The sequence below is a fragment of the Chamaea fasciata genome, unplaced genomic scaffold, assembly GCF_029207755.1.
Source record: "Chamaea fasciata isolate MVZ Bird 193981 ecotype frontalis unplaced genomic scaffold, bChaFas1.0.hap1 SCAF_3, whole genome shotgun sequence".
Lineage (NCBI taxonomy): Eukaryota > Metazoa > Chordata > Aves > Passeriformes > Sylviidae > Chamaea > Chamaea fasciata.
This window is the reverse complement of record NW_027094088.1, coordinates 62,915,495-62,934,926: the sequence shown is the minus strand read 5'-3', so window position 1 is coordinate 62,934,926 and position 19,432 is coordinate 62,915,495. Positions and strand designations below refer to the sequence as shown.

Here is a 19,432-nt window from a genome sequence, read left to right as displayed (position 1 = left end):
TAGTAAGTGCTAGTCTAAACACTGCTATTTCTCAAGGCATTTTTGGTTGGCTAGTTTAACCTGAGATGTCCTCTGAGAAAGCACCCCATGCACTCTCAGTTGGCTAAAAAAAAAGAAAAAAGTGGTCATAAAGGTGACCTCCTGCTTACACTTGGTTTCAGGGCAATGGCCACAAAATTTCTGGAATACTTTTCCTCAGAGAGGCTTTTCTCAAACTGTCTGCCTGATGTATGTGACATGTCACTTATCATTGTTAAGAAAGAGAGGGTCAGTGATGTGCAGCATCCCACATGAATGCTTAAAGCCACTTTACACATTGGGGTTACACTCTTCTGACAAAATGTCAATGTCTTGTCATGCATATTCAGTGTCACTGAGTTAGTTGTACTTGCTTTTGGAAATGTTGCACTTGTTTCAATCCCAGAAGATAAGAAATAGCATATCTGTCACATGAAACAGAAAAGACAGAAACAACTTTTAAAAACCTGTAGCCACTGGGCTGAACCGCCTCCAAAGGAAGATTGTATAAGATTTGCTGTGTCACGAACTTTGATGACTGGCAAATTACTGAATCCTATTGTTGACACAAAAGTGATGCCACTATGTAAGAGTATGCAACCCGAAATCTTCCCACTCAAGCTCAACTTTCCTATTCAACTTTTCTGCTGTAGTCCTGCTTCAGGAACCTTTAAGGATCTGTAGTCCTGCTCACTGGGCAGATTAAAGATACACAAGACTTAGGAGGCAGTTGGCCTAACTGTGTTTGACAGATTGCAATCCAAATATTTTAAGTTCTTATAGAGTCAGCTAGAGTCAAAGAGAAATGCTATCTCAGGTGTGGGATATAATTTGTTCTCAGTGAGCTCTACAAGGCATCATGTACATCCACAGGTGACACACAAGGTTGTATGCAATCCTGTAGGAATAACTGAAGTGACTAGTGCTCATCTTGCTTGGTAAGCTGATAAAGGCTGTGCAAACCCAGTGCAATCAAACTCCACTAGATTATGGCATTGCTCATCCAAATATCCTGCTGTAAGTATAAAAACAATCAATTCTACTTCAGACTTCACCCACGCTTCTTTAACAATCACGGGTGTCTCTAATGCGACCTTAAAGTGCAGTAGAGTTAAACTCAACATATTTCACACTAAACATTCAAATCTTCATTCTTGTGTTTTGACAAACAGGAAACTGTAAGACTGTAAGACAACACAACAACATAGATTTCTATGTTTCTTACAGTGTTTTAATTGGTAGGTTAAAAAGTTAGGCCAGGTAGAAAAAATCTGCATGAAATGAAAGTTCATTTCTGAACATAGCTCATACTTTCAACTGCTATACCGTAAGAAAAATCTTGCACATATTCTATCAGCTACTAGAGGAAGAAGGCTTCATTTTACTATAAAGAAAAGAGAGATACTAGAGTTAATCATCTCTGGGTAGTAACTTTCTTTTTCAAGTATACAAGTATAAACCACTGAATGTGCAGCCAGCGGATTTCTACAGTGTTTAGATTAAACATGTCCTTTCTTGAAAAAATTCAGTTTTGGAACTTGAAAGGAGCTGTTATTCACCAGTTGTTTCACTGTCTGATCAAACTGAGTTAATGAAGTCCTTTTTAAATACTTATTCTTTGTATAGTTGGGTGGGTGTTTGACACTACACTGAAGCTAATTCATTACCACTGCAATTAAAACACTTTTACAGACATCTATTTCTTCTTTACAATTCTTCATCTTTTGACATAAATAGAATTTTATTTTCATTATCACTTAATTTTAAATAAATCGATCTTCCAACTAGAAATATTTAGAAAAAGAATTTGAGAAGAAACTCAATGATAAGGTCAAGAGTCTAATTAGACTTAAGGGTCTAATTAATGGTTAACTGTTCATTAAGCTACATTTCATAGACATTTTTGCAAGAACCTAACAGGGAGACCATAGGCCTTGCTTCCTTCAAGATTAAAATAAAAAATCAAGTACTATTAAACCAATAATCAATATACAAAAAGCTGCCCACATTTAGAATCATAGAATTAAAGTTTCAAAAGACCTTTAAGGTCAAGTCCAAGTGTCAGCCTAGCATCACCACCATTTTTGACTGCTAAACCTTGCCCTCAAATGCCATATCCATAAAGATTTTAATACTTTCAGGGAAGATGACTCCACCACTTCTCTGGGTGGCCTCTTTCAACACTTGCCAACTGTTTCTGCTCCTTGTTGACTAAAGTAAACTGAATGGAATGGTGCAATAATGTGTCCCTATTTTTCTAATGCCCTGGACCTTGAACTGACAATTCAGGTTCATTTACTTTGACTACTACAAGGAGTTTCAGACTATTTAAGCCCTAGTTCATTTTCATAGAAATATAAAATGGTTTGGGTTGGAAGGAACCTTAAAGATAACCTAGCTCCAACCCCCCTCCTGTGGCAGCAAGGATACATTTGACTAGGCCACATTACTCAGAGCCCTATCTGACCTGGCCTTGAACACTTCCAGTGGTGGCTCCACAACATCTCCAGGCAACATATTCACCACCCTCACAATAAACATTTCTCCACGTATCTAACCTAAACCTACTCTCTTTTCAGTTTGAAGCCATCCCTCCTTGTCCTGTCACTACATGTTCTTGTAAATAGTCTCACTCCATCTTCCTTGAGGACTCCTGTCAGGTACTGGAAGGCCACAATTAGGTCACACAAAAGCCATCTCTTTTCCAGGCTGAACAAACCCAATTCTCTTACCCTTTCCTCATAGGAGAGGTGCTCCATCCCTCTAATTATCTTGGTGGCCTCCTCTGGATTTGGTCCAACAGGTCCATGTTCTTTTTGTGCTGGAGACCCCAGAGCTGGATGTAGCACTGAGTCTCACCAGAGCAGAGTAGAGGGAAAGAATTTCCTCCTGTGACCTGCTGGCTACACTGCTTTTGATGCAGCCCAGGATACAATTGATTCTCTTGTCTACAGAGCATATTGATGGCTTATGTCCAGCCTCTCATTCATCAGCACCCCCAAGCCCTTCTTGAGAGGGCTACTCTCAATAACACTTTTTACTGGTAGCACTTCAGTCTTTACTTTGATTCAGAATGATACAAATATGCAAAGAAGTAGCTGATTTCTGGATCCTGCTATACACCAGGTGAAGTAGCTGCACTTAAAAACTTGCAAGTGTTGTCTTTCATAATCTTGTCAGAGAAAATATTGCCTCAATATTTCTAGTATTCCCCAGGGAAACTCTAAAGATAGGAAGCAGTATTATTCAATTATCTGAAACAGTTTTCAAAACCGACCGGAAGATTTTAAGATTAACTACTACATTCCCATAACTTAAATAACTGTTATTAACTAACAAGTTATTACATTTTTTTATCTATGTTAAATTATATACACATTTAAGTGGCTTTTTTATAATGAAAAAATAGCATTTAATACATATGCAAGTAGGATAAAAGCAAAACTAAGTTTTGTTTGAATTTATTTGATATGAATAAATAAACCTGAACATAGTTTCTTAATTATACAGTGCCTAAAAATGCCTAGTATTTGAGATGTATTCTAAATTGCAATTGATTTTTATTTGATGGCTGGTGCTGATAATTTAATATAAGAAGAGAGAGAAAAGTACAACAAAATAATGTAGAAGTAAAATGCAATCTGAAATGACTGATTTAAAGAGAAAGAATGAGACAAAATAAAGAAAAAAGAAAATACGTCCTTTTGACTTTAGTCTATAAAATACCACAACTACAACTTGCTTGTGTAGCCTCATATGCACCTATCACTTGTTCAGCCAGGTAAAAAGAATGTCCAGCAGCTAAGGATGCCATTCAAGGATATTTTGGAACAGCCACCAAAGAAACTAGGATTTAATTTGTGACTCCCTGCACAACAGACTTATTTTCTCAACTGAAACTTATGTTGAGGCTCAGTTCAACTTGGTATTGTTACCTTTTTCCTTATGATTAGTTGAAGCCTTAATTTCTTTTCGTTTTGAAGAGTCTGAAAAAGAAATCAAACACAAAAATGAAAGTAGAAAATTAGCAACATCAGTATGCACTGTGCTCATTGGTACTGTAACAAATGTGCATAACATCCAATCAACAAAATGTGTAAAAGAGATGTGCTAAGAGTTAGAATTTCCATTTAATTCAATAAAAGGCACAAACTGAAGTTGAAAGCAAACCAAAAATATTTCCCACTAAATTTACTGGCAAAGTTTCTACAGGTCAAACAATGCACTCATTCCTGTGCAGCCTGTTTCAGCCTGTCATGTGCACTCAGTAGCAGCTCTGTTGCTAATTCACTCAGAGCGGACTGGCACTCCCACTGCAATACTGGCTGTGCAGGTCAGACAGCAGTTAAAGAACACCACAATAAGAAGAGTTATGACTTTATTATTTCTGAATCATGTCAGACACTGCTCCTTTTAATATTTCAGATTTATTAAATGAGAAAAATCTAGGTTTAGTCTCTTTTCACCAACAACCTGTAATTCAAAATATATCAAAACTGCACTGAGATACAGAAGACTTGTTATTTGCCAGGTAGATAATGATAAGACATTACCCTTTTCCTTTAAGGTTGCAGGAGACTTCACATCTTTTCTTTTGCCAGTCTCTAGAAAGAAACATTTAACATTTATCACAAGTCAGGTTAGGGTAAAAGGATGACAATTGAAAAGAAAGCAAGTCAAACAATTTGAGATGTGGAGAGCAAAAGAGTTGTGATAATTAAATGGATTTAACAACATGGAAATAAAGAACAGGACAAAAATCAAGGTCATCCATTCATCTTTCTAGTCTTGGATATGCAAAACAATAAGCCTTCAATATGTCATTAGTTTCTTTGCATTTTGAGGAAATTATGGAGCCCTCTCTCAAGCAGGCAATGAAAAATTACTTACAAAGAAGAAAGACATTCTACAGAGTGGTTGGCATCAATGACTTTTTCTTTTGCTGAATCCAAAAAAATATTAATCTACATTGATACAATTGAAATATCAGGAATAATGATCTTGGCAGCAAGAGGCTGCTGACAAAGGTACGTGAGAGATTTTTTTTTTATTGAGGAGTGACAAAAGGACTAGCTACTCATTCGGGACTCCAATATTCTTTTAATATCAAAGAGGCCATATGGGTATTGCCTGTGAACAGAATTTCACTTCCTGCATATATATAGCAATTTAAAATGACAGATACACTGGCTATAAAAGAAGAGCAGTGCTCGTCCTTTAAATGTACATTCATATATTTTATGTCAAAATGAATAGTCCACTGAGTTAATTGTATCTTTAATTTTTTTTCTTCAGTATATGACAAAGTATTAAAGGAGAGGAGAAAAATACTTGATATTGTAGTTCTCTCTTTCTAGTAACTGACAAGGCAGAAACCAAGGACAAAAAACAAACTAACCAACCAACCCTCCCAAAAGCCCCCCAAAAAGTTCAGGAGTTAGGTAAGCACAAATAAAGGAAAACTATGATCTTCTTTTGGTGACCAGGTGAGACACAGGGACAATGACAGTGGCACAGAGGAGAATTCTCAGACATAAGTGGTGTCTTAGCTTCATTTCCTACATATTTCACAAGGAATAATACATTCCTTGCAGAGGTGTGTCATTTTGCTCTGTATCTATTCAGCAGCCATTATCTAGACTGCATTGAATATCTCCAGCTTCCGAAAAAAAAAGGCATTTTGTAACAATTTGGACTTCAGGTGTGCTGTTCCAGCCCAGGAACCAGGCACAGTTCTGATAGCTTTTGCTGTTTCGTTTAAATTTTTCAGCTGCTTCATTACTCTCCAGAGAGTGTTTGATACACATCGCACTGCAACGAATAGGGTTTTCTCCAAATAGGTGCCATCAAGCAACTCATGATCCCTGTGTGAAGTTAGCAGTGGTTTTGCAACTGAAAGGATTAGAGACAAAGATGTATGTGCCCATGTTGCCAACAAATTAAGAAAAAATCTTGACATATCAGTCACCCTTAAACACCTGGATTTTTCAGTAGCCTCAGCCAGTGTCATTTTCAGACACCCACATCCCTGAGCTGTAGCCACATGGACTAGATTTAGTCTAGTTCCCTTCAGTAACGTTCCCACTACGGGATTTAGACAACCCTTTTTTGATAGAATAACATCCAAAAGTGGTATAAAAATACATTTTAGCATTTCCCCCAAGGTGCCAATTCAAATATCCACATTTAAAAGAATCACAGATGATTTCTAGGGATCCTACTGGGATCTGTACAGCACAAATATTATTAAAAACAATATAATGGTTAAAATAATCTAAACAAGAACAAGGATGTGTTTGATTTTCCACACTTCTATATTTCTACTTAAAAGCTCTTTCTAGACTGAAAAACTGATATTGAGGTCTGGATTTCTTACTTCTTCAATTACCTTTTTCTCTTAAGGTCTCTGGATTCTTGGGATTTTTTCCTTTCAGGGAATCTGTAGGGAGATAATTATGCTTCTGAGACTTAGAAGATAGGAGTACCCTCCTACATTTAAAAGAAAGCTCAAGAAATATTTAAAAACCAAGACTAAAATTGTAAACATAAATAGATGCCAGCTTGACCTCTCTTTACATCCTCTCTGGAAACTGTCTCATATTTTTAAGGTGCAATAATGTAAGTAGCAAAAGCAAGAATAGAAATTGCTTTCAGTGGCTGTCTCTAGAGAGCACATAGATGAGAGAAATTTGAAAGGAGGAGAAAATGAAAGTGATGACACAGGATAAGAAATTGTTTGGGTCTTATCCAAAGCTTCATGAAGACAGTTTCTGCTTTCTCTGTCTGAAGAATATATCATCTTTTGCCTCAGTCCTTCAGGGAATATATATTCAGGATCAGCAAGCACAGAAAAAGCATACACCATGCACCATGTTGTGTAAACAACTAATGTTTAAATATTTTTTCAAGCAACAGTCTCTTGACATCTTTTGTGTATTTATCAGGGAAATTAGGAGAAAATAGTTTTTTCCAAAGTGAAGAAATAATTTGATCGGCTTATAAATGTATGTGGTTTGAGTGAGAGAATATCACAGCCTGCAGAATGGTAAATAAACCCAACTGCATTCCATCTGACAGGATATAGCACCTAAGCATCTAGAAAAAACATGCCATTTATCCTGAATTAAAGTAAACCAAACCTTCAGTAAAACAGAAAAAGCTAAAAGAAGATCCTTTGCAAAATAATTTTAACTATGAACATCCTCCTGGCTGCCATGGTACTAGGAAACAATCCCACTTATCCATCTGGATTTAAGTATGAGTTGTAACAGAAAAAAACAACTTCCAGGCTAGCTGAAGCTGTTGGAGAAATTATAGTGTGCAGGGATAGGTTATGAAATTAGGAGCCTGATCTTCACAGGAGAAGGTGAACTCTTCTTCAGGGGGCTGAGAGAAAACTTCCAGTGTGAAGCTTGAAACCCTTTGAAGCAGCCTTTATGTGGACTATATTAAAAGGCCTTATGCAAGAGCTGCCCCACCTGACCACTTTACTCTGGGAACACTGGTGATCTCGGTGACCAGCAGCCACTCTTGCAGCCACAGCCGCAGCCACAAATCTTTGGCCTTGTAGGTTTTGTGCCATAGGCCCATGCTGGCTTTGTGCCATCCATGTGGCAGATTTCCCTCAGATTTCCTATAATATGTAGCGCCCAAGGAAGGTTGAGCACATTTGACTCTTACAACCTTCCGATACAACTCTCAGTGCAGGGCACTTTCCATGGTGCACCAAGTTCCCCACCCTCTGAGCCAAGGATACTGAGATCAGCAGTTCTGCTTTTCTTTCAGGGAGCAGGTTTTCATTTTCAAAAGCTTAAACAGATACTCATTGAGGATTTTTCAAACTTCTGCTCTCAACTGACCACGTTATTGCTAGTCTCAGGAGGAGAAAAACAAGCTGGTTTAAAGCCAGCTTTCACCATTTCCTCCCACATTCTACTCCAGGGGTGAAGCTGGGTCAGGTTAGGAAGATGGTATAGAATGATGAAGCAGCAGCAGTGCATGATAACCTCAGGATAAAGATATAGTTCTCACGCAAATGACAATGACAAAAAAATAAATGGAAATAGACAGAAATGTGAACTTCAACTGCTCACAATATAACTCCATTTTTAAGGGAAAAAAGTATGTTACAAGTTAAGATAAAAGATGCCACAGGAAAGATATTATTTCATGTTACTTTTGCCTTTAAGGAAACACGAGTATTGCATAGCAAGTGCAAATCAGCTCATTTGTTTCTTTAATGACAGTATACTATAACATTAATGACAAGAAAGAAATACACACTACTGACTTATTTCCCCTATCAATTTGCACACAAAAATAAATAGCTGACATAAGAAAATATTCCAGGGCATCCCAAAACATGTCAAAAGCAAAGAAAAAAGAGCATTTGTTTGGAAAATAAATCATTTAACACAGGGTGAGAATGAATTTATATTATCTACATAGGAAAAATGCTGTCAATTTCATAACTCAACACAATGTAAATACCTTAGAAAAATTAAATGAAGTATTGCGAACTTGTAGTGCCACTGTTACACCCTTTTTATGAATAAACTTCTACTCTGGTTATCTGGATAAGATTCCTACCCAAAAAACACATGGCAAATTATACCTTAGAATTTCATTGACCTCAAGTTATTTGAATATGCCTATGTCAACACAAAATCAGTTTTTATATTTGTGAGTACAAATGGGCTTCTTTACTCTACTACAGAGAAGAGTCGAAAAGCCAGTAATAAATTCAGACAGAGTCTTGAGATGTCCTATATCACTAAGAACTGGAAAACATCCACTTCTTGCAGTGTTCTTTTTAATTATTCTCAATAAAATTAGGCTCCAAGACTGAACATATTTTATTCACCTCATAAAATAGATAAAGTAACTTTGTATGGTTATGTTCTATAGAGTATCCCAGCAACAACTCCAGATTCAGGGATTTATTTTTCCTCTTTCTCCTTTAAATAAAATCACTGTGCTTCAATTTATGAAAAATAGCCTGCTTTAGGATAAAGGTTTTGGTCTGGACATCCTCCTTGTTCATTCAGACTTAGCCCATCCTTGAAAGGGAATGAGGTGTGATGATACCTCTTTTATTGCATAAGGTGCCAGACACACATTAATCACCACAAGAATTTAACACTTCACCTGGAAGTGTTCCTTTATTTAGTTTACATGAATAGTTACAAACTCTCAAGATACATAATTGGGAAGTATATTCAGTCTTAAAAATCCTTACTTTTCTGTGTCCTTTGATATATTTGTATTTTCCAGGAAGATCCACTTTAAGAAAAAAAAAAATGCAAAACACCAAGTTGCGAAAAGTAAAAGAAGTCCCCAGTGACCTGGTCAACAACCTTTACAGAGGGTCACTCATGAGGCTTGAAGAGGTGATGGAGAGAAGAAGGAATAAAACACAAATAGGCTTTGATTAATTTATGAACCATAGTTTGGGCAGATATAACTGAAACAGGGGGAAAAATAATGCTAAATACAAGTTTATGTAGCAGAGTAACCCATAGTTCAATAAGAAAATAAACAGATAAGAAAGGCACCAAGATTTCTGGAATTTTCTCCCCACAGGTTTATAAGCTGTCCCTATAGTCTTTGGTGTTGATATACTTTCAACTGAGCTCTACAGCACCCTCATTTTTAGGCAGAGGCACAGAACTATGCCAGTTTGATGCCTATTATGGGAAACCGTGATTGCTGCATCAGCAAGAGTGCTCAGGATCTGAGGGACAGGCTCAGGTAGGCTGGACATCAGTGCTACTGCAGGGGCTCAGGAGCCTCTGATGTCTTAACAGATATTTTCAGCAGCAAGTTTTCAGCTGTATTGACATTTAAAAGAAATTCATGCCTGCTGTTTTCTGAAGGTTGGGTGGGTTCTTTGTTATGTTATAAGGACCTGTAATCATTAATTACTAATATCTTAGTAGTTGAAGTTTTTGGTATGTTAAACGTGAGCACAGGAGACAAAAAGCGGTGCTGTGGCCACTCTCAACAAAGGACACACTGTGGAAACCTTGTCAGGGCTGGCAAACCACTGTTCATTTGCTCTGAAGAAAATCCTATCAAAGAGAAAAAAGTTTTGGGCCTTCTTTCTTTTTTCTCCTCTCCCTGCCTCCCTGTAATCCTTTGAAAGGAGCAACAGGCTGAATACACATGCTCCATGCAGGGAAAGGGAGCAGAGTTGTCACTCAAGTGCTTCTTCTTATTTTCCAGCACAACACCATGAGGCAGACACAGATTATAAGCAGTCTGTGGAGAGGGCCACAGGACTCCATAGAGTTTGGACCTACAGTTCAGGTCTAGATAACTAAGCTCATGTAAGCAGGGCATGTGTACTTTAGGAGTAGAACACACACAGAAGGACAATATATGAACCATAGAATTTGCAGATTGCCATAATTTAATTTAGACTTTGGAATAAAGAAGTGAGTGAATGAACATAGCTTCTAGAATTTTGAAAATATGTCTAGCAATAACTTATTCCTTTATATGTTTTTGTCATCTCTCAATACTGCTTGAATTGATCTCTTCATTCAGTTCTTTCTTTGAAATTGCATAGAATGACTCTAACTTGAAATAGTTATAGACTAAAGTCTATATATTGCAGACCATGTCTATCTATATATAGCTATAGATTTATAATAGTTATAGACTATAACTTAGAATAAATATTAATTTGACTATATATATGGTAGATCTTTTTATTCTGAAGGCATCAAATAAGACTTATCCATAAGTAACTTCTTCCAAATAAAATTATTTTTTGAAAGGAGGGAAGAAATAAAATGTGTAAAAAGCACCCAACAAAACAATGGATGAAAAGAAATTCAACAGAATTAGCCATCTACTCTGATCAAATTGCCAAAAAAAAAAAAAAAAAAAAGAGTTAAGGAATACAAGAAAGATTCAGACCACCTCTCATGTTACAGATGGTTGACTGGATGAAGCTCTGGGGATTTAGCTATAACTTTTATGGAGTACAGAAAGCATGTTTCCCAGTCATGCTCATAAACCCTACTTTCTTCCTATTATGTTCACACATTTGTAAAATGATTCAGTTCATAATTTCTTCACTGGCCCCTATTAAACACTTGGCATTGTTCAGACCTTCTTTGTAAGGTCCTTGACTATTACACAGAGTGGTTTATGATATTGATTTAATTAATTTTGATAACTCTGAATTTTAATTGTCTCAATATATTCTATTTATATTCCCCCTCTCCCCACCTTTCTAATGCTATAGATCCTGTAGAACATTTTAAGTAATTAAATTTTGATTGGTTAAGATTTAAATTTTGATTGGTTAAGACTTATAATGAGAAAGACTTATAATGATTGTTTAAAAAATTAGCATCTTCATTCTACTATGTGTGGTTTTAGCAAATCTTATATTTTGTTATGTATTCTTACCTTTTTCTTTTAAAGATGTAGGATTCTTTCCTTCTTTTTCTTTGGCAGGTTCTGTAGAAAATAATTTATTAATCTTCAAGCTAGAGTGTTAAACAGTTAATATCTAATGCCTTGAGGATAATGATTGATTGAATAATTGGTGGTTTCTGACACAAGATACCAATTAAATGTGTAGCACAAAAATAATTTTCATCAGTTTTAGCACGCTCACAAAGTCAAACCACAAATTTTCTTAAATTTGATGAAAGAACAAAGATCACTCAAAACTTATTTCATTCTGCAGCTAGTAATGAATGTTATCAATTGTTCCTAAATTCTGAATTTAGCCTTCTAAATTTTCATAACTAGTGTAACCAGTGCTTTCTTTGCACCTCTAATTCAGGTAATGCCAATTAAGTTCCATAGTAAATTTACTGAAATAGTATTATGGTTACAAATTCCTAACTAAATTATACTTTAAAAACAGAAATGGCAATGCATTCCAAGTGGGTTTTTTTGATGTACAAGTTATATACCAATCACATACATATATACATATTTATATATATATGTATGTATATATATTTAGATATGTATATAAGAGTTATATTCAAATTCATCCTGCCATGTTACCTTTATCTTTTGTGGTAGCTGGAGGTTTCAATTCTTTCTCTTTTCCAGGATCTATAACAGAAGTAGTCATACCAATAAAGTGACAGTCAGAAACCATAACTGAGTGAAACACTGAGATTTAACCAGAGGAGAGAATGAAACGTATAGATCGTGCAAGACACTAAAACTATATATTGGAAGATGTGGCTAAAATTGAATTATTGGGAGGTTTGTACAAAATTCACCAGGTATCATTCAGAAATTTCAGTCCACAAATATGTGTGTTGTAGATTAAATATTGTAGATTTAAATATAAAATTTACAAACTTCAACTTAGTATGAGACAAGGACAGTTTTCCAGTGTTCTTAACCAGAAAGGTCAAAATTGATGCTTTGCCAAAGTTGTCTCAATGGAGATAGCTGTGGCCTACTTCCCTCATTTGGGATTGCCTATTCTTTCTGAGCAAGGCCAAGGGTCTTCTTATTGGATCTATCATTTTCTAAAGGCCAGATGCTGATTAAAGTGAGTGAGCAACATAGCAGTGACAAATAGGTGGGTGAAAAGTTGCTTTCATTCTGCCTACAGGCAGGTAGAGAAGATGGCTAGGCCCCACCAGCCTTCCTCAAGGAAGGGTAGCCCCCTGGAAAAATCAGAAGAAATAATTTGCACCAGATGAAAAACAAGAATTCAGTTTCAGACAAAATGTGAGATCACTATTCTGCACTAATAAAAGGTGTCCGAAGCTTTCTACCACAAAATTAAAAAGGGAGATAAGACTGTCCCAAAACAGCCTATTCAAAAAGAGCAGAGACTTGGAATTTGACTTCCTGCATTTTAAGTAATTTAACCATCTGATTGCTGGTTAAACTGTTTTAAACATGTCATCTGAGAAATGGTAACAGGTGTTTCCTGGACAAAATAGAAAATACTATCTTCTCTGTCACATATGACGCAAAAATTCCTTCTATTGAAAAACTCTGCAGCATTTCAGAGCCAGAAGATATTAAACAAAACTGTTAGAAGACACTCTTGGATTCTATACATAGGATAAGAAATCAAGACTCCTGATGAGGTAGAGTTTGTGTTTAGGAGATGGAGGTTGTGTTGAGTAGATAAATATGAAAATTGTATAAGCTACAGTAGGTAGTTTTAGTGGTAATTATTTACTGCCTTAATGACACATGTTTCACAAATTTTCTCTTGTATTATAAAATCATAGACTGTGTCCAATAGCAATTTATCATGATATCAATAAAGCTTCTGGTTCATGGTTTAGTATTTGTCTCTGACTAAGAAAAACTGAGGTCCTGGGGAATCTGAATCGAAGGAATCCATAAATAACAACTTTTTATTTATGGTAGAAATATCTATGAAGTGGAAAAACCTAATTTGCTGTTGACATTGAAGGTCCTTTTCTGTTGGGACTGATGTCAAGAGATAAATTTTTCATTATATTTCTTCCTTCTTCATTGTGTTTCTAAAAAGGCAATACTAGATACTTCCATCCAACATAATTTTTAAAGGAGAAAACTTGGGGGAAAAATCAGTTGAACAAGGTCAAAAATGCATTTTTTTTTTTAATTAAATCTGTCTCTTCTATTCCACTCTACACCTCTGACATCTGCTTCAAAAACTACTCTTGCCCTCCTGCTTTGGCCTCCATATTTTGTTCTCACCAATTTATTATTCAGTCCCTTTTTTCAAATTGAGAAAATACACATTTTACTGCACATATCTGTAGGTATATTTGGTGGACATATTCAGATATATTCATAGTTCTAATAAAAAAATTCAAACTTTTAAGCATTAAGTTAATCACAGAGGAGACTCTGCGAACAGAAATAAAATTCAGTGGGAAGACTGAAAAACCTTTTCTTCTGTGCTCATGTGTAATGAAAAATTCCCAAGAGGTTTCACATTCAGTGCAATAGTGTCTACAAAAAAAGAAGACAGCTGACAGAGCTCCAGCCAAAATAAGTAATTTAAAGCATGAAAGCAAAGCCTTTACTTTCAGAAGCCTGCCTGTAAAAAATTGAAGTTGTTGCACACCTCCATTATTAAGAGTATAGTTACCCAAACTCATGTGGAAGATGTTACTTTAATGAGTAAAACTATATCTTACTTCCTTGTTTCATCTTTGATTTATCTGGAGAAAGAGAAGGGAAGTGAAAAGAGAAAAGAATAAGGAAATGTTAGAATACATGGAATTTTTAAAAAATATAATCAACTAATGAAAATGTATTTAAATGCATGTTAACCCTAAGTGCTTAAATATGTCTTGAACATCTACTGTTTCTTGACAGAGTGTGTGAATAAAGCTTATGATTCCCACCTATTGCCTTTCATACACTCCTAAAGAGCATCAAACCCCCTAGTTTGATCAGTCTTTAACTTATGGCGAATCTTTCTCAGTACTATTGGATTCCACCAGAAAAAAAAAATACCCTTTTATTATCTTTTTAAAATATTAGTTCTCAGTAACAGGCATTAACTTCCAGGAAACTATCTGATATTTGCTCATAAGATTTTTCAAACAAATATGTCAGAGTGCAAGTTAAGTGCCTTCTTGTTCATCTTTTAAAAGTTAAAAAAATTACCTGTATTTTTGCTTTACAACTAATAAAGATGATTGAATTGAGGTGTTGCTACAATCTTTCAGCCCATTTACAGATGTGGGGATCTGAGGTCAAAGCTGCAATAATCACTATAGCCTTTGCTTGAAACAATGAAGTTATGTCCCGATAGCTAAGCAATCCAGCCTCAGACACTCTAGATTTTCCTGCAAGTCTCCTTTTACTGTTTTTCTCAGATTGCAAGTCCCATTTTTGACCATGACTGAATCCCTCTATTTTATGAAATGCTTCCTGATCCAAAGTACTCTTCTGTGAGCCAAGTACACAGTAATATTCAAAACGCATCCAGAAAGTTTTTTTGCCTTGTTTGTCTTTGGCTGATAAATATGTTGGCAGCAACTCCACACATATAGGGAGCAGAGACGAGAAACAGAGGGAATTGCTGTGTGAAAGTGTTTGTGCTCTCTTCTGTGCATCAGAGGAACTGAGCTGGTGACAGCACAGGGAAGTAGATGCAGAAATAGTTGTGACAGACGTTATATGTTGCTCTTATTCCTTTGACTTGGAGAGACTAGATAGGAGAGACAGTGCTGGTGCTGGTGCTGCTGACTGCTGTCATGGGAAACTGTTTGCCCCCCTTTTGATTTCCTTGGTTATCACAACCTGTGGTTTAGAAAATCCTGCTCCATGCCAACCATATGGAAGTATAGTTTGTATGGCTCAGACTGTGCTCTTTTTATGGCACAATTAAAATGTTTGGCAGATAAAATCCCAGCTAATGGTGGTACACTGTAGAAAAGACAAATCTTACACCAACCACACACATCTCTGATAAAAGTCAGCACGTCGTCAGAGTGTAATGAACCACCTGTAAATGTATCAATCTCTGAGGGTCCAGCCTTTGCAGAGAAGTGGCTAAAATTAATTTGCCAGACCTCTCCTCAGAGATGCTTTGTAAAGCAAAAGCTTTAATAAGGAAAAATATCAAAATAACAAACGTTACAGAAAACAAAAGAAAAGCTGTGCTCAGGTGTCTGAGAAATCTCTGGCACCCTGGCAAGAACACTCCAAAAAGCCTCTCCTTCCTTTGTGCTCCTTCCTAAATACTGAATGTTTTAGGAGGGACAACCTGACCTGCTGGCTGCCAATAAGGAGAGATACAGGATTTGAAGAACAGTGACAAGGTCCAATATGTGCTTAGCTTTTGGCCCTGAGCCAATTGCTGACAGAAGGGTATGGAAAAATCTAGGTAAATTTCCTAAAATGTCTGAAGGTAAACTGAAACTCTTTTCCTATTTGGAAACAACTGCTGAGGGTATGGGGTGCATGCCAACATACCTCGTTGCTGCATGGGACAGGCAAAAAGAGGAGAAGCAGTGCTGATGTCTGGAGAAGCACTTGTATGGAAATGGAAAATAATGTGACAATACCCAGCCCAAGAATGACTGAAATCTAGGCCAAGGCCCACCTAAATATAACATTTTCCATGACAACTACCAAGCAGCTGACAGCTGCTGCAGGGTGTCTGTGCTGGCTTGAGTAATTCTGAGTAAAGCTGAAGCTGAGAAAGTGAAGAAAAGAAAGGGATGATAGCTCAACTGACCAAAGCTACACTAGTAAACATGTCTTACACCTTATACTAAAGGCTACTGGCAAGTTCATCATCAGGACTCTAGCTGCCAATTTGAGCACGAGTAAATACAAAAGTCACCTCAGTAGGCAGCTAAGATGTAACAAGAACTGTTAAGCTTTGGGGATTTACACTCCCTTTTTATTACTTTGCCTCTTACAATGCTAACTTAAAAAAGAATGGATTGTTTTAAAAAAGTGTACAAGAAGCAAGTATGCAAGATATAATGCTGAAGGCAAAAATAATTATAATGATAAATTATAATATAAATGTATATAATAGGCAAAGACACATCTTTAGATGGTTCAAGGTGTCAATCCTTCTCTTTTTGTGTTCATTCAGTGGCTTAAGTTTTGTTTTGGCCTTGGTGTAGACCATTCCTTGGTTTTCCTGCTTGGGGCAAAAATGGGCCTACTTGAGTTGGCTTGGGACACTGGATATAGACTTTGTGTCCCTCTGAACTATGGGCCATTAACACATGGTTCTCACAGCCTTTCTTCTAGTCTTCCCACTCAGACAATCCCACTCATGCCTTATCCTACGAATCCTAAGATTTTTGTGAAAAATTTCTACTAGGTTTGGTCTCAAAACTTTTTGAGATTCTCTGCAGTGGACCTTTGTGATACTTCATGGGGCTGATGTTTCATATGGGACAAGAAGGGCTGCTCAGCTGACTTCAGAGGGCCTCTGGTCCTTTACTTCATTGGAAGTTACTCTCTCAGAGTAGCAGAGGCTGATCCCTGTCCAGGCTACAAGGGCGGGAAGACTCTTGCAAGATCAGTGGGAGACTAAGTCTCACCACAGAACCTTACATCTGAAGTGGGCAGCCATCTACCTGAAGCTTTTTGTTGGGGTTACAACTTTGTGGAAATGGATCAAAGTCAGTTTTACAATGGAAATTCCCGGTTGCTCTGACAAACACAGCAGAAATGAAAAAATTCTGGTGAACCAATGGATTTAAAGGTTGCTGTCATCCAGCTGTCTAAATCTGAGGTAATTGTTTCTGTGCGATTGTGTTTTAAGAGAGATAACGCCAGCATGTTATGTTTTCTTTTTACCTTGCACTGCTGCCTTTGTTGCTTTTCTTTCTTTTTTTTCAAGTCCTGCTGCAAATAAAAGATACGGTTTAAGTAAGATTTCTAGTCAGAGGTGTTGCTACATCAGACAAAGATCTTCTTAAATACTTACACTTTATTTTGAGCCAAAAGATTTCAAAGATTTGCAACCATGAGATTCCCCCAAGATATGAATACATAATAGATATTGTCTGTCTGAAAGAAGAGTGATTTTTTTTTTTTATTTTCTTTCAGAAAATAAATAGGAGATCTGATCAAACAGAAGGTGAGACTGCCCAGTGCAGGGGGCTTGGAACTACATGGTCTTTAAGGTCCCTTCCAACCCAAACCATCCTATGATTACGTGAAAGAGGGGCTAAACTGCAGCACATATTTTGTAACAGAAGAGAGCAAAGCAAGGAGGTCTTCATCTTTCCCAACCATTCAAGAGCCCCCCAAGAAAGCACAGTTTTCAGTCTGCACCAGCAGAAATCTCCACTCCGCACCCCTGACACAGCAAAGCATTGCCCCGTATTCTCTGTTTTAAGTATGTGGTTAGTCTCAGTGAAGGTAGCAGGTGGACTGTATGTTATGACATCTTACTTGATCCTTGAATACTGAGATTTCTGTGGGCCAGCAACAAGTGTGAACCAGACCACTTGGGCAGCAGGGCTGCTTAACCCTTACTGACAGCAGGGGAAGCAGCTGTAGCATCCCAGGTCAGGATGCATGGACATATCCAATTGCTTATTCACAAGCTTTGGAAGCACAATTTGTAAATTCATTTACACATCTTGGGAGACAAGGGATATTAAGGATTAAACTGTCTAAGAAGAGGTGGTGCAGGAAGGGGTACCATTAGACTTTGCTTACATAAATATGGATATCTTTTTTAGTTTCTGACAATTTACACTGCAGGTTTGGTGATGTATAAGATTTTATCTTTCAGACAACTTATATATTTCTTAATTCATTGAATTATTTGGGGTTAAATATTGTAAATCTATAAATACACATGCTTAGCTGTAAGTGACACAACACTTCTGTAAAACCAAGCTTTTGTAGCCATAATTTATAACTATTTTGCTAAATAAAATCCTTGCTTTAATTTAAAAGGCTATCTATTTACAGTGTTGGAGACAAAAAAAATATGGCATTAAGAAAATAAGCTTCACTGTCATTGCTTGAAAGTAGTGTAAAGAACAAACAATCAGCAGAAGTGGCAAGATGTAAAGTGGACAGTGAAAATTAGTTTACGTCTGATGGGTATAGAAAATGTCTTTGCAGCTTCGGGGTCATTAGCACATATAAAAATCTCTAAGCTTGTTATTTCATCCTGTCATTTTATTAGAACAAATCACAGTTAAGACTTTGGCTTTTAGAGGTAAAGTAAATTCTGATGGTCACATTCTGTTGTCATTATTTATGGTGAGAAAGTCAGAGAATTCAAAGGACTTGTAAAGTGCCTCTGTGTGCTCACTGCTTCCCTGCTGCCTGGACTGTAAGTCTGGCTCTAGGGGCACCACCAGGACATCCTTTCAAGTGCACTCTGAAACTGCTGGGCATGATGGTTTAAGCAGATCAGCTCAGTTAATAAGGTACGGCCTGTCTGCAATGTCTGCTGGTGGGCTGGAGGCCAAAGGAAGGATCTGTTCCCAGATTCCCAGGATCTGAGTGAGATTCAGTAAAAAGTCAGGTGTTGATAGATGAACTACTTCAAGGTGAGTGGGATGAACCCACTCACAGGCATCAATTACTCCCTTGTGATGCGAGCAGGGATTTGTGAGCAAGCTCCATGTGAACAGTGAATTATTGCACTTCTGCACCTCGGTTACCTCAGGGAACTTATTTTATTGAAGATAATCTTCAATTTTTTTGAAAATAAAATCTGGGTTGAAAATATATCTGACTTGATTCTCAAAGAAAAAAAGGGAGCATTCCATTTCTATCTAAGTACCTAATTTTTTATTTGTGTTCATGGCCACAAAGAAAGTCAAAGAGAACCAAAGACCCTTAATATTTGTTAAAGGCCTCTGCTATTATGATCCATGGTACCTGGGCCCAGATCAGCAGTACTACTTATACTAACCATGAACTAGACACTGACAAGCCAAGATGAGCACTGAGCCCTGCCACTGAACAA

General features: G+C 36.9%; 1 protein-coding gene across 39 annotated transcripts in view; it reads right to left on the bottom strand.

Annotated features, from left to right (window-relative positions):
• TRDN (triadin) overlaps positions 1–19,432 on the bottom strand; it is a 225,433-nt gene that overhangs the window by 59,749 nt on the left and 146,252 nt on the right. For 31 of the 39 annotated variants that reach the window (XM_066179292.1, XM_066179283.1, XM_066179291.1 and 28 more), the window contains 7 exons: positions 17,293–17,340; positions 14,154–14,177; positions 12,052–12,102; positions 11,440–11,490; positions 6,407–6,457; positions 4,572–4,622; positions 3,954–4,004 (listed from right to left, as the gene is read on the bottom strand). In XM_066179292.1, coding sequence (XP_066035389.1) covers positions 3,954–4,004; positions 4,572–4,622; positions 6,407–6,457; positions 11,440–11,490; positions 12,052–12,102; positions 14,154–14,177; positions 17,293–17,340 — 327 coding nt within the window. Of the gene's footprint in view, positions 1–3,953; positions 4,005–4,571; positions 4,623–6,406; positions 6,458–11,439; positions 11,491–12,051; positions 12,103–14,104; positions 14,180–17,292; positions 17,341–19,432 lie in introns of those variants that run through there. The other 8 variants (XM_066179271.1, XM_066179282.1, XM_066179304.1 and 5 more) reach the window with 6 other exon arrangements.